We start from the raw sequence: 13,780 nt of genomic DNA on the forward strand, positions 1-13,780 counted from the left end.
GCAGATCTAATATGTCCCAGTCCTGGTCTAAGTACAAGCATAACCCAACAGCAAATTGAACATCACACCTCTTTCATGACTAAGTGTTTAAATGCAGACCACTGCAACATATTAATCCCCAACACAGGGCTATAGCACAGCTTTAACAGCAGCACTGTTGTCCCCAGCATACACCCACTGATGCAATCTCTGAACACAGTGAGAGTTTGCCAATAACATCTTCAGCATGATTTTATTTCTATCATCTCCTGCGACAAACACCTTTTCCCATTAGTCTTTCAACGCTGACAGTTTTAAATATAGGTAGTATTCTTCAGTTACAATTTAAAATGCTAAATTTCAAGCAGAAAATAAAGTTGTACCAGCATGCTTTCAAACTGTCTCAATGAGAGAAGCACATCAGATAAAAATCAATCTGTTCTTACTTTGTAGACAGCCTTCACTAATCGTGACCAGCTCAGATGTTCCAGTTAAAATGCAACTTCACCCCAGCCTCTGCTTACATTACAAAACCACAACTCAGGCAGGAAGAATGGGCATGCGGTATATTTGGCTCAAGCACTACCATTCACGTAACAAACATAAAAAATCCTGCTCACCCCCTGAGCCCTGTGCAGGTACACAAGCAAAAAATTTCTGACAAACCACAGAAACATCTGGTTGGAAAAGACCAAAGATTATGGAATCCCACCATCAACCCAGCACGGCCAAGGCCACCACTGAACCGTGTCCCTGAGTGCCACATCTACATTAACTGTCAACCCCTCCAGGGTGGTGATCCTGACACTTCTCCAGGTGGTCTATTCCATGGCTTGACAACCCTTTTGGTGAAGAAATTTTTCCTAATACCCAGTCTAAAACTCCTCTGGTGCAATTTGAGGCTGTTTCTTCTTGTCCTATCACTTGTTATTTGGGAGAAGAGCCCAATCCCCACATGGCTACGCCCTCCTTCCAGGGAGTTGAAGAGAGTGATAAGGTCTGCTCCAAACCTCCTTTTATCCAGGCTGAACAACCCCAGCTGCTCCTCAGACTTATGTCCCAGACTCTTCCCCAGATCCACTGCTCTTCTCTGGAGCCTGTCCAGAACCTCAACGTCTTTCTTGTAGTGAGGGGTCCAGAACTTGACACAGGATTTGAGATGTGGCCTCACCAATGCCACATTCAGAGGGACAACCACTGCTGGTCCTGCTGGCCACACTCTTGCTGATACAGACCAGGATACCCTTGGCCTTCTTTGGCTAACTGGACACACTTAGATGTTTTTTTTCTAATGGAGCATTAACACAGCATTACTAAATCTTCAGTGAATTGACGAATATAATTGCATCACACATAAAAGAATCAGGGTCTAGGACAAAGATTCTGTGTACACACCGCTGCTTTCCTAGGCTCTGGCAACTGTTTGATACCTCAACTGTTAGACTTTCTAGCACACTTCTGGTAAAGTATTACACATTTTGTTTGCACAGTCAATAACTCTCAATATGAAAAACCATTTTATTGCAAACTTCTGAAAGGATAAAATGATCCCAACTAAAGCAGGAATCTGACACGTAATGTGCTCAGAGTTTTTTACAAAATAATTACAATCCAAGAAAAAAATGCCAACATAAATCAGTACAAGTATAATAAAGTACAAAAGCTACAAGACAAGAAAATAATAGGTCTTTCAATACAAAATAATCTTCAAGACCTGTATCCTATTCTCGCGCATTTCACGATGTAACTTTCGTTCGAGAAATTATTTCATTCACAAAACTGTTGTTCTTTGCCAGAACATCATTTCTCAGCTGTTTCAACTTGACTTTGATGTCTTCTTCTGACATATCTGTCAGGGGCAATGCTTTCACTTGACAAAGAAAATCCTGAATTATCTTTTCACCTTCCTGAAATGAAGAGAAGGAAAAGAAAACAGGAAAGATGTTTAGATTGCAAGCAGGAATTTTCCAAATTCCCTATAGATGCAAAGTATTGTTCATCAGCAGAAACTCAGTACAGGCAAAATCCATGGTTATTTCTGTCCTTGCTATCAAGTTCTGAACACCAGAACAAACCACTTATGCTGGAACCAGAAGTTCATTTTCAATGCATGAGAAAAAGCACCAGTTGATCACCATAAATACAGTATCTAAGACTACAGTATTTAACAATAAAGTTCCACATTTAATTCCAGTGTGCAGCCACATGAGGTGAGGACTGCCAGCAGTAACAGCACCAGAATGGTCATATTACCCAAACTAGTTACTTTTAGAAGGGGCTGTCAATCAAAAGCAATATTTCAATATGCAAAAGGAAAGGACAAATTGTAACCAAGCAACTGCAGAGTGGTCGTCACCAAGGAGAACAGATGATAATTAAGCTTTATGCATATGCTTTTACACAAACAGGCAAAGTGGAGCTTCTAAACAATCTGACTTAAATAGCAAGAACAAACATTGCAATGAACAATATTCAGAATCCCTATACTGGAAACAGTTGGCCCAGAATACAGAAGTTGTCTAGTCCACTGCAATGTAGAATTCTAAAAAAGTTTACTCAGTTTTCCTCTTATCATTTAAGACTGATGAAATAGTTTTCAGTGCAGAAGTTTCCAAAAAGTAATAGCACCCCTTTCCCTCTACACCTGATGTTAACCAGGGCAGACAAATTCTCTGGGTGAATCATTAAAAGCTCTGCCATTCTATTGACTGGAGGGTTTATGGAATATTATGTATTACTGAAACACCCTAGAATAAAACATGATGCTGCATTTGTCACAAGTGTTTTTATGTCAATTTAATTTACACCAACTTAGGACCATGCAGCCAGGTCCAACTAATCTAAAACTTCCTTCAGCATGATACCTGACACAGGAAAGGTAATAGTGGAGCAACTGAGGTAGCTGGAGGCTAAAGCCCTCTGGCAGTAAAAAGCAGAACAAACCAGATTGTTCATCTAATGCCTCAAGTTCACTTCCTGAGCCAAGAACAACAAATGCAGTTGACCTCTGAAATTGAAAATAAAGTAACGGGTAACAGCCTTTGTCTAAGGCAAAGGCTTTTAAAATGCAGGAAGTGTTTGGGATGTGGACTAACATTTCAAGCCCTCCGTACACTGGAGTAGCACGGAGCCTGCCAGAAGGCAGCACATGGGGTACAAGGCTGACTGCACTGACATGTACACTGGAGCTTCAGGCTGGCTGCTAGGACACTGAACTAAGCTCTGGAAGCAGGTTTGCATGCACACAGCAAGGAGGACCCAGCTACCCACAAAAACCAACACAAGCCACAAAGCAGCAGCATGGGGATTTCCCAGGAGGCTGCCACAGATGCCACTGTCAGGACTCTCAGTGCAGCAATAAGGCAACACAGGACATTCTGTAAAAGCTTCCTGCAGCCTTTGTTTTCCTTCACACTGCCTGCTAACGAAGCTTCTATAAAGAAACTTCATTTTGTGACACCTGTAAATCAGACATTCCAGGTACTGACTGCTGTGTTCTTTGATGTGATCAGCTTCTGAGATGTGACACTTCTGATGGGGCATGCAACGGCACAAGGGAGAAGGCTGAATATTCAGCTTTTCTCTGGTGTGAACAGATCACACTGGGCTCTAAGAACTCAGCACCAATGAACACTCAGATTAGGGGGAGCAAAACCAAGCATGACCCAGCTGCAGAGCCAAAAACATTCTACACAATGGTAACAAAAGCTGTATCTTAAATCTATGTTTTTAGATAAAATTCTTGCCTGTATTAACTTGAAATTAGTCTAAATCAGATCCATTACTCCTGAACATCTCAACTCCTAATGAACATTGCAGCCAAGCCACTTTTTTATGGAAAAATACATTTACAGGGTAATTATCCTCATGCTTTGGGGGAATCTGAATCCTTAAATGATTTTGCTTCAGCTATTCAAATTTTTAAAATTATTTCTGATAACAAACCTCTCTTTCTCTGTGTAATTTCTTGGCTGGTGGTTCTCCTTCAGATTCCTTGGACTTGCCAATGTTTTGAAACTCTTCCAGTTCCAAAGCTTTTTCTCTTGCACTTTCTATCACATGTTTTGGGAAAGCTGCCAACTCTGCTACATGTATTCCAAAACTCTGGTCACAAACACCTGGATGCAGAGGAAAAAACCCAACAGTTAAGAATTCTCAGAAGATAATATGGCTACACAGAGATTATATGGACATGCTTGCAATAGTTCTCTATTCTGAAGAATTAAGTATGTGACATCATTTGGCTCTCACCAACACTTTCTGATTTACCTTTTCTACTAAAAATGATTAAAGAATAAAAAATACGCTCTTATTTAATTAAGGTCCATTAGAGCAGTAATTGCAGAGCTCCAAAGCGCTTCAAGAAGAAATGGAAAACTCTTCAGGCAGAAAGAATTTCCCTCTAGTACTTGAACGAAATTTTACAATTATTTTTATTGAAGTATTTTGGCACAGTCTGTAGAATATAATCATTTGCATGTTTTTAATAGGTATCTCTGACATTTACTCTATACCTATATAAATACATATACGTGTGTGTAGAGATAAATATTAAAAATGTTGCAGTCTCAATCACCTCTCTCTTCCTTTACATCTGTACCACACAATTCCTCAGTCTCCAGGAGTCATCCTTAATTATATCAAAAGCTTTCAACTGTAGCTTCACACTTACTTCAATTAATACACTGTTTATAATGTGTTTGAGAAAAGTCCTCATAATTGCTCAGAATACGTAAATCATACACAGTTACATAAAATAATTTTCACTTCAGTATCAAAAGCCCTTTGATAAAATCAATCAATTCTTATTTGTTTACATTACCATAATTTTGTATGTCCTCCCACAGATATTACTACATCCTTTTAATTCTGGTCTCCAGCAAGGAGTTCAGAATAAATTAATTACACTTGCAAAATGACAGTCTTTTTTTTTTAACTAATCATCTATTAAATACTGGGTAACCAAAGAACAGGCGAAGAAAAACTTAGCATTTAGACTTTATCTGGTTTATTGGAGACCAGATATTTAAAGATGAAGACTTCATAGTGTTGTATCTCCTCTGACTGAGGTTTGAGTAGATAGATGAAAAATATTGTGTCTCCACGCTCAGTAGCACTTCCAAGAAAATGGACGGAACAAAAAGACATTGCACATACAAAGAAAAGACGTGTATGACTAAAAATGGCAAAACTGATTAAAGAAAAATACAAAACTGGGCTTCTACTGTTTTCAACACAACCAAAATGGCTGAATTAATACAGGTTTTCAAAGGAGTGGGTATAAGAAAGAGACTTCACCCAATTGTCTGGGGAATATTCAGGGTTTTATTGTATGAGGTGCTGTTCCAAAGGATATAGAAGCTAACAGGTTTTGATATAGTATATCTTGATTCACTCCTTACCAAACACAGTCAAAATAAGGCACCTAAAGATGGCTTATTTGCAGATTCTGTACATCACCCTCTCTTGCTGCACCAGAACCACTTGGTTTCCATGTACACTTGCAGCAGTTTATTTTTCTTCAGTTCCAATGCCACACTAAATCACCTTTTAAGCACCAATTTGAGCAGTGCATTCAGAGGGCTATGAACCTTCACTGCTCAATGTGTGCTGGGGAAGATGGGAAACAGCAAACTAGGAAAGAACCACAGACACCTCCTCTCCACTGGAACCAGCTGGGAACCAGGGCCACAGCAACTGGGAGTAATATTGAAGCAAAAACTGGGCATTCCCTAGGAAAGTGTTCCCACAGAACCCTTTCCTAAGGAATAAAGATCCCAAAAGAAAAGGACATGGAGTTTAAAGGCATAGGGCTGTGGCAGACAGAGCTAATCCACCCAGTTGTGAGCACACTCTCAGCAAAGCCAGAGGAGAGCAGTACTTGTGCTCCTGCTGTGATTCCCCTTGCTCAGAGCAGTCTCCCAGGATTCACAGAAATGTACCCAAAACCTAACTGCAAAATTATAGCCAGGGGGGAACACAAAAGTGGTCATAAATGTAATCCAATGGCAAGAAATGAAGCAACTTCATGGATTTAAAACCAGAAGAAATGAGTAAGAAATCAGCAATTAGTTATGTCATAGGAGTAAAACCAGCAGGGTATCAGATCCAGGATAAGCAGAATGTTCTACAGCAACCCTGTTCTACCCATTCAAGTGATACCTAACTCTTTCCTTTGTTCTGGAACTCAGAAGAGGAAAATCAAGAGGTATACAGGGTAAGAAGGAATACTCTGCCCACATTTTAAATCAAAATCTCAGCCCAGGGGTTGCCAACCAGACTGAAATGCTCTATTGAGAACAATCCAAAAGCACTGTAGAGTTCACAGCTAAATTAGAATGCCATAAATGGGCACACCTTGCAAACTACAGTTACATCTCTGCTTTATTTAGCAACAAATACAGGCTCCTACTGAAGAAAGTAAAAACAATTGATAGGGGATATAGAGAAGCAGGAGGAATAGATGAAATTTATGGTTAATTAAAAATTGTTTAATTTAATAATGAAGGAAATAATTGGATCCACTGAAAGACTTTAAATACATCTTACAGTTTAAAAACAATTAAACTGATCTTATACTAACAAAACAGGCTACTTGTTGTTTCACTATGATGCTAAAAGTTGTTTCACTATATGCTAAAAATTACCCATATGGTTTTTCCTACATCAAAGTAATGTATAAATTGGGCAATTTAAGAGCAAGTCTTATTACAACAAAAAACTTTCAGCACATAAAAGGTGCACTTATTTCTTTTAAAAGAACAGTTTAAGAAATAGAAGTCTCTTCCATTAGAGTAGGTTAAAATGGCTGCTTTAGGAAAAGAGAAAGTAACATTCTGGAATCCTTCTCTCTGTCTTTAAAAAAGAAAAAGGGAGCAACTCAAAAACATCAACTTGAGTGGCCAAGCCTAGAAAGATTAAGAAATAATCAACATCACCTACTGTGTTCACACACGGACAGAGCTCCTGTCACATACAGTGTCTATGTTCAAAGAAGAATATATATATAGATATATATATATATGTATGTATATATTATAAACCCCAAGCCTGGAGTATGCCATTATTTTGGCAGAGGGGGGGTATTATTTTTCCATTAAGATTTTTCTCTCTCAGGGCAAAATGAAGCTGAGCCACGTTCTTACCTTCCTTGACACGATAGAGCATCGTCAGCGTGTCATCGCTGGTCAGAGCAGTGACATGCAGGTTATTCACTGTTGGCACTTGCTCAGCAAGAGCTGTGAGCTCATGGAAGTGTGTAGCAAACATGGCAAACCCACAGATTTTGGTGGCAATGTATTCTGAGATGGCCCATGCTAAGCCAAAGCCATCATAGGTAGAAGTTCCTCTTCCCAGCTCATCAATGATTATCAGGGAATTTTCAGTCGCTGTCCTAAAAACACAAGAACATTTGTTAACACTTGATGGCAGCATGAACTCTGGATATTGGAGTATCACAAGTTATGCTGTGGATGCAGAGCATGGAAGAGGCAAAAGACCCTTCATATTTACAAACATAGTGCAGACACAGCATCAAACAGATCATTCCAAATTAGAATCTCTGTCCCATTTAGGCTTTGGTCTCTTGGTAGCAACCCTGCATTGACCACTGGAATAAACAGAAGGCTACTTCAAGAACTTATGGGCCAGCTAAAAAGATCTTGAGATTCCCCACAAAAGAAAAATCTTAAATGCATCTCTCTTCGTGCACCTCCATTCCCACCAACCCCAACCAACAATTAAACAAAAGCACAAGACTTGCCTAAGGATTGAAGCAGTTTCCAGCATTTCAGCCATGAAAGTGGACACTCCTTTCAGCTGGCTGTCTCCTGCTCCCACTCGAGCCAGGATACAATCCACAATGGTTATTTCTGCAGACTCACACGGCACAAAACACCCAATTTGGGCCATAAGAACAATCACTCCTGTCTGTCGGATGTATGTTGATTTTCCCCCCATGTTAGGGCCTAAAGAAGAATTTGTCCATAAATTATTTTTAAAAGCATCATCTTTACAATTCAGCAGTTCTTTTAAAGGAGAACAGTCTCTAAATTAAAACAAAGAGGGTTTAAACTTCTTACTCTCTTGCTTGTTTGTCTTACTGAATGCTCCTTTTTCAAAAGAAATGTGATCCAAGAACATGAGAGGCCTCCGTAAGTTTTAGGACTTTTTTCAAAAGTACAAGCAGTCATCTAAAACATGTGGTGATCTCTAAAACTAATAAGCTTTAAATTACAAATAATCAGTATTTATTTCTGCTTAAGAATTGTCATAATTTGTTTTCACCTCAAACAACTATTGAAATTTCTCTGTAAAAAATGAAACAGCTTAGTTCAGACTGGGTACAAGCTAATGGGTGACTCAGAACCAGCAAACCCAGATATTAAGTAGTTAATTGTAACTGAAGTATAAATGAAATAAAAAGTATTATCCAGAAAACTGATCATTAAAACCAATTTTACGCTTTCCTTAACCAGAAAAAGAAGCGTGTTACCATGTATTTATTCAGATTTTCAGTTTTTCTTTTTGATTATGTTAGAAGTGCTCATTAATCATTCTCTAATTTCAGATCTTTGCTACTCAGAACGTATGTTAAGGACATCTGGATGGAAATTAAGATTCAATTAAATCTATAAACACTAAAAATGTTTTCATGTGTAGTAAAATTATCTTAATTACACCAGAGAAAAGGGTGAAAAATGGTACAGTCATTGAAACATGTTTTGCATTTAAAATCAACTTTAATACTCCACAAAGAAAACACTAACAAAGAGGCTGCTTAAAATCTTGCCTACAAAAACATGGCTACAGTACAATTAATGCCTAGTGGAATTTTCCAAATCCCTTTAGCAGGGTCAGGCTTTCCAGCTCCTCAGGTTGCCTGGCTTGTGGAGTTACATTCACTAAGGCCTTACTTTAAGGAAGGACTAACTTCTTGTTTTCTACTGTCCTAGCAGCCTCTCTTTTCTTCACAAATAGCTGTTTGTAAATTAGTGATCACCTTCTCCAAACAGTACACTACAACTAAAATCACAATAACCAATTCCATTACTACGAGTTTGGATGATGAGAAATATGCCTGTATGTACAGAAACTTGTAGAATATTCACAGTCAAAGGTAACATTTCACATGAACATTGTGGACACTTTTAAAAAAAATTATAATCTGTAACAGCAAAAAATAATAGTTTACAAATATCCTCCCTTCTTTTCCAAATCTTATTCCCCATGCAGAAAGATGAGTAACTCAGTAGCTACTTGCCCTTAACGGGAGAAATTGTTTTGACAGAATTTTATTAGGTTGCTGATTTGTTTTGCTTATTCTTGGTTTGTATTTTTTCCTTTTTAAAAAGACATCATTATTGGAAATACTCGAGACATTTATAAAGTAAATAACAAACAAGAAAGAGAACAGAAATATTTACCAGTAATAATGTGGAACATCTGCTTGCCCTTCTCAAATGTGATGTCATTGGGGATGAAGGCAACCTCATCCTGCACTTCGATGCAGGGATGCCTGGCACCTCTCAGGACAATCCTGCCCTGTCCCTTCTCCAGAACCACGGGCCGGACGTAAGGCACGGGCGCTCCGTTGGACACGTGGGCAAAGCTCACGATGGCATCCAGCTGAGCTATCACATCATTCATGGTCTGGATGGGCTCTGCATAACCTGGTTTGCATTGAGGAGACACAAATTATCATTAGCTATGATTTTGCTCTTGCTGAGAAGGTGCCTTGCAGCCTACACTGAGTCCATCAAGTTAATTCATCTGCAGTAACAATATTCTTCAAGATGAAAGTCCCCTCCTGCGAGAGTCTAGGATGCAATCCTAAAGTTTCCAAGCCTTCAATACCAAGGAGACTTCCTCAGACTAAGAAAGGAAGAGGTGAGGCCATTTTGATTATTTTCCCTCATCTGGAAATCCAGTACGTTTCTTTCCTGAACAACACACTGCATCCTGATGCTCATGCAAGCCAAGACACCAGAGACACACAGCACAGACAGGTCAGACACAGCAGCAATCTCTGTCTGTGTAAATGATGGGAGGGAGAGGTCTGTCAGATACAGCGCCTGTGACACCAGGCTACATGACCCAGTCTCTCCAGTACAAGCTTTTTAAGTTTTGGTGTTTGGTTTTCTTCAGTGAAAAGGATGAGGCACTGGAGTCTACAGTTCAAATTCCCTAGTGTTGCCTCTGCTTTTGATGAAGGATAGTAAAGAATGCCCTGTAAGTAGGCAGTCTTGGAGCAAAATATACGGAAATAACTTAGGAAACCAAGAATTGTTATAGCCATGTAAGCAATGACTGCTTGATCTTGTATTTCTTATCAATGTTCTCAGACCTCAGGTCCCACTCCTTGAGCTCTCTGCTCTCCTTGACCTCCTGTGCAGTTTGGGTGAAGGTGCCCAGAGTCAGGGAGGTAGGTGGAGGACAGATGTGCCTTCATGGCCTTATTTTTGTTCCAATTAGGGGATTAGCACTTCCACACACCTCATCACTGCACATCTGCAGCAATGTCAGGAAATGGTCTGGGGACAGAAGACAATTTATATTTCAAACTTTCAACAGCTGTCTGAAAGCCACCCCTCACTTTTCACACTAATTCTTTGGGCAATATTACAGTTTGTCTCTGCAAAAGACCTTCAAAGAAACAGCAAGTCCTCCCAGCACTCCAGACTGTGACACACATCAACAGTGGCATATTCACCTGAAGCAATGTTAATGATTTCCTTAACAATTGCATCCTGAGCCTCTTCATACTCTTCCCTGTTCCTTATATATTCATCATTGATGGTGCTCAGTTTGCTGTGAACAAAACAAGAGCATTTAGAAGCTGTGATGTTCTGCCTCGACCTACAATGCCAAACTTTTGCCTCTCATCCGAGTCAATACCAAGTGTTCCCACCTGTTTTATCAGCAAGGTTCAGCACAAAGACCACAAAGCAACTGAACTACAATTCATCCACACCAAGACAGCCTCAAGATTAATTCCAAGTTTAAGATAAGGGCCAAACCAGAAATTCTAGCATCAACCATGACTCTCAAAAACATCTGTGTTTGTTATAAAGCTGTTATGTGATAAGGACTAGCTCTTACAACTGAATTTCTGGCTATTTTGCTACATTTTGCTGCTAAGCAACTGTGCAATTAACCCAGAGTCATACAACAGGCTTATCAGACATTAACTTCCTTCACTTAGTAAAAACCTAAGTTAATTACTGTCACTATGAACAGGTTCTGGTCTTCAAACTAAGGTAAGCTGAAATAAACACAACAGTTTAAACAAGTTTTTATTCTTCTTAAGCTTGTCTCCTGAACAAAGAACAAGAGTCTGCAAGACTGAATAATAAACACACCCAAGTAGTGTGCCCACACCATAGGCAGAAGTCAGTCTTATGTTTCTAGTACCACCTACAGAAGCAACTATAACTTAACTAAGCACAAAGAAGTCTTTTTTATTAGTGCTGCATGGGCTGCTTCACTAAGGGAAAGTAACAGATGACACAGTACAGGTTCTAAGTACATCTTCTCAGTTACAGAAAAGCCTAACTTCATCATACATTTAGATTCACAACATATTTAGAACCAGAAAAAAAACTGTTTTACATTTCAGGGATGTTTTTAAAAAATATCCTCAGTAAATTTTGAAACAAACTGCAATTAAAGTTTACACTTTATTCATTTAAGTAAATTGGTGCGAAATACACCAGCATATTGGCTGGTGTGAACCAATATGTTTGCCCTCCTTTTCAAAGATAAGGAATTATAACTATGGAAGTGAGTGATTTACAGAAACCAGTCACTACACCATCACACCCAGGGGACAAGAAACTGAACACAAGCCAGCAGTGTGCCCCTGAGGCAGAAATGCTGGCACTTGTCAGAGTGGACCCACTGCATGCTGAAGGAAGACATTCTTCCCCTCTATTCAGCACTGCTGAGATGGCATCTCTGGTTTTGGGTTTTGTCTTGCCAACACTGAACCTGGAGCAGATGGTCACCACAAAGGTGCAGAGCTGGAGCACATGGCATGCAAGGACAAGGCTGAGAGAATCTGAGGTCAGCCTGGAGGGAAGAGGCAACAGACTCTCCTTGGAGGTGCAGTGTGAAAGAATGAGATCCTAACATGCCAAGTTTCTGCTAGGAAAATTCTCATTAGATCTGATTAGAAAAGTTCTCATAAATAGTAATTCAGCACTGGAACTTGCACCCCACAAGGCTGTGAAGGAGACTTAGAGGTTGGGCACTTGGGCAAAGCCTTGGGCTACCCCATCTAAGCTTGAGACAAGATCTAATTTCCAAGGTACATCTGCTCTGAGTGAGGAATAAGAAGTAGCCTTCAACCTAAGTTATTACCCAACTCTGCACATGCAACTTTCTCTGTGTAAAAACACTGAAGAACAGACAAACATCTGATGACTGATGCAGACCTTGCTACTGCTAAAATGCTCTAAAAGAGCTAAAATTCAACAAAAAAATACAGACTTTTCAGCTGATATGTGTCAGAACTGCTGTCCAGACAAGGACACAGTGAAACAGCCTCAATGCAATTAACCTGAAGACCTAAATTTTTTAAAAGCTCAATCAAAAGAGCCATAGAATTGAAGTTCAATGCACAGGAGTAACAGAAATTAGAGAGGACTTGGAACAAAGGGGGGAAAAAAGGTAATCACCAACAAAATTCTGCATGTCACATTTGGTGATAAACATAAATAACTCTTTCCCTGCTGCAGTTTGTGTCTGTAAAAACACTCAACATAAAAGCAATTATGGTACTTGCTGCAGCTAAAAAAGAGAAATTAGCTCAAGTCACAGGACCAAAAATAGCTAACAGTTGGCAACATGAATGGGGAATGCAGCTTTTAACAAACTCTACGCCAGTCCTGCTCAATATTTCAATCTGTGAACCAATTTAAAAGGTGAAACTTTGTTTTATCAGCATAATTATAAAGGCACAATTATATTACTTTCAGAACAGGCTTAAAAATTACCACTATCATCTCCTACCTGTTGGTAAATTTCACACCATTCTTCTGTGTATCAATGATTCCATATTTCGAATTGTTACGGAGAGCTTTTTCCTCCTTACAAGTTACCCTAAAGTGATGTCCGAACTGTGAATTTGTCTCCAGTTTGATACTTTTGCCAGCTTCCAGACCTTTCAGATGAAAAGAAAGAAAAAGAAACCAGGTGTATTATCACAATTTCTACAGCCTATGCTATTCCTGCTCACTACCCTCAGCTTCCATGATTTAATTTGGTACACTTGCTAATTGAGTAGACTTCCTTCCTTCTGTACAGGTATGAGAAATACCCAGACCAAATACAAATACATGGATTCATTCTCTGCTCTTACTTTAAGATGCTTTCAAACTGCATATTCTAATCAGGCTCACAATTACTGTATTGCCATGAATTCCCCAGGAATGTGTAAAATGCAAGGACACTCTGCATTGCTGCTGTCAGCTCAGCACCTGCACTCTTGTGATCCTTCCACTAACACATAGTTCTGCCACAAGATTTCTCATTCCATCCCTACACAACCTTGGTTTTCCTTCTTCTTATCCAAGGTATCATCTTTATACTAAAAATAAAAAAATAGAGAGAAAAAATGCAAGCTCTTAAAGGTACAACCCAAAATAAGTATAGTGTTGCCAATTTTCCTTGCCATAGTTGCATTACAAGTTGGTGGCTTTTTCTTAAAGTTGCTCTTTCAATGCCTGATTCATCAGATGCACATGGAATTTTCTGCATAGGATAATCAACTCTTTAAATGTCTCATTTGCTCACAAATTAC

At 39.2% G+C, this 13,780-nt stretch overlaps 1 protein-coding gene across 1 annotated transcript in view; it reads right to left on the reverse strand.

Annotated features, from left to right (window-relative positions):
- Nucleotides 1–218: 218 nt before the first annotated feature.
- Nucleotides 219–13,780, reverse strand: part of MSH2 (mutS homolog 2) — a 45,861-nt gene continuing 32,299 nt past the window's right edge. The window contains exons 10-16 of the mRNA XM_033055761.2: nt 12,991–13,141; nt 10,691–10,788; nt 9,405–9,650; nt 7,742–7,946; nt 7,125–7,372; nt 3,925–4,097; nt 219–1,886 (exon numbers count right to left, since the gene is read on the reverse strand). Of these exons, the coding sequence (XP_032911652.1) occupies nt 1,716–1,886; nt 3,925–4,097; nt 7,125–7,372; nt 7,742–7,946; nt 9,405–9,650; nt 10,691–10,788; nt 12,991–13,141 (1,292 nt within the window). The 3' untranslated portion in view covers nt 219–1,715. The remainder of the gene's footprint in view (nt 1,887–3,924; nt 4,098–7,124; nt 7,373–7,741; nt 7,947–9,404; nt 9,651–10,690; nt 10,789–12,990; nt 13,142–13,780) is intronic.

The sequence above is a fragment of the Catharus ustulatus genome, chromosome 3, assembly GCF_009819885.2.
Source record: "Catharus ustulatus isolate bCatUst1 chromosome 3, bCatUst1.pri.v2, whole genome shotgun sequence".
NCBI classification, from domain to species: Eukaryota; Metazoa; Chordata; class Aves; order Passeriformes; family Turdidae; genus Catharus; species Catharus ustulatus.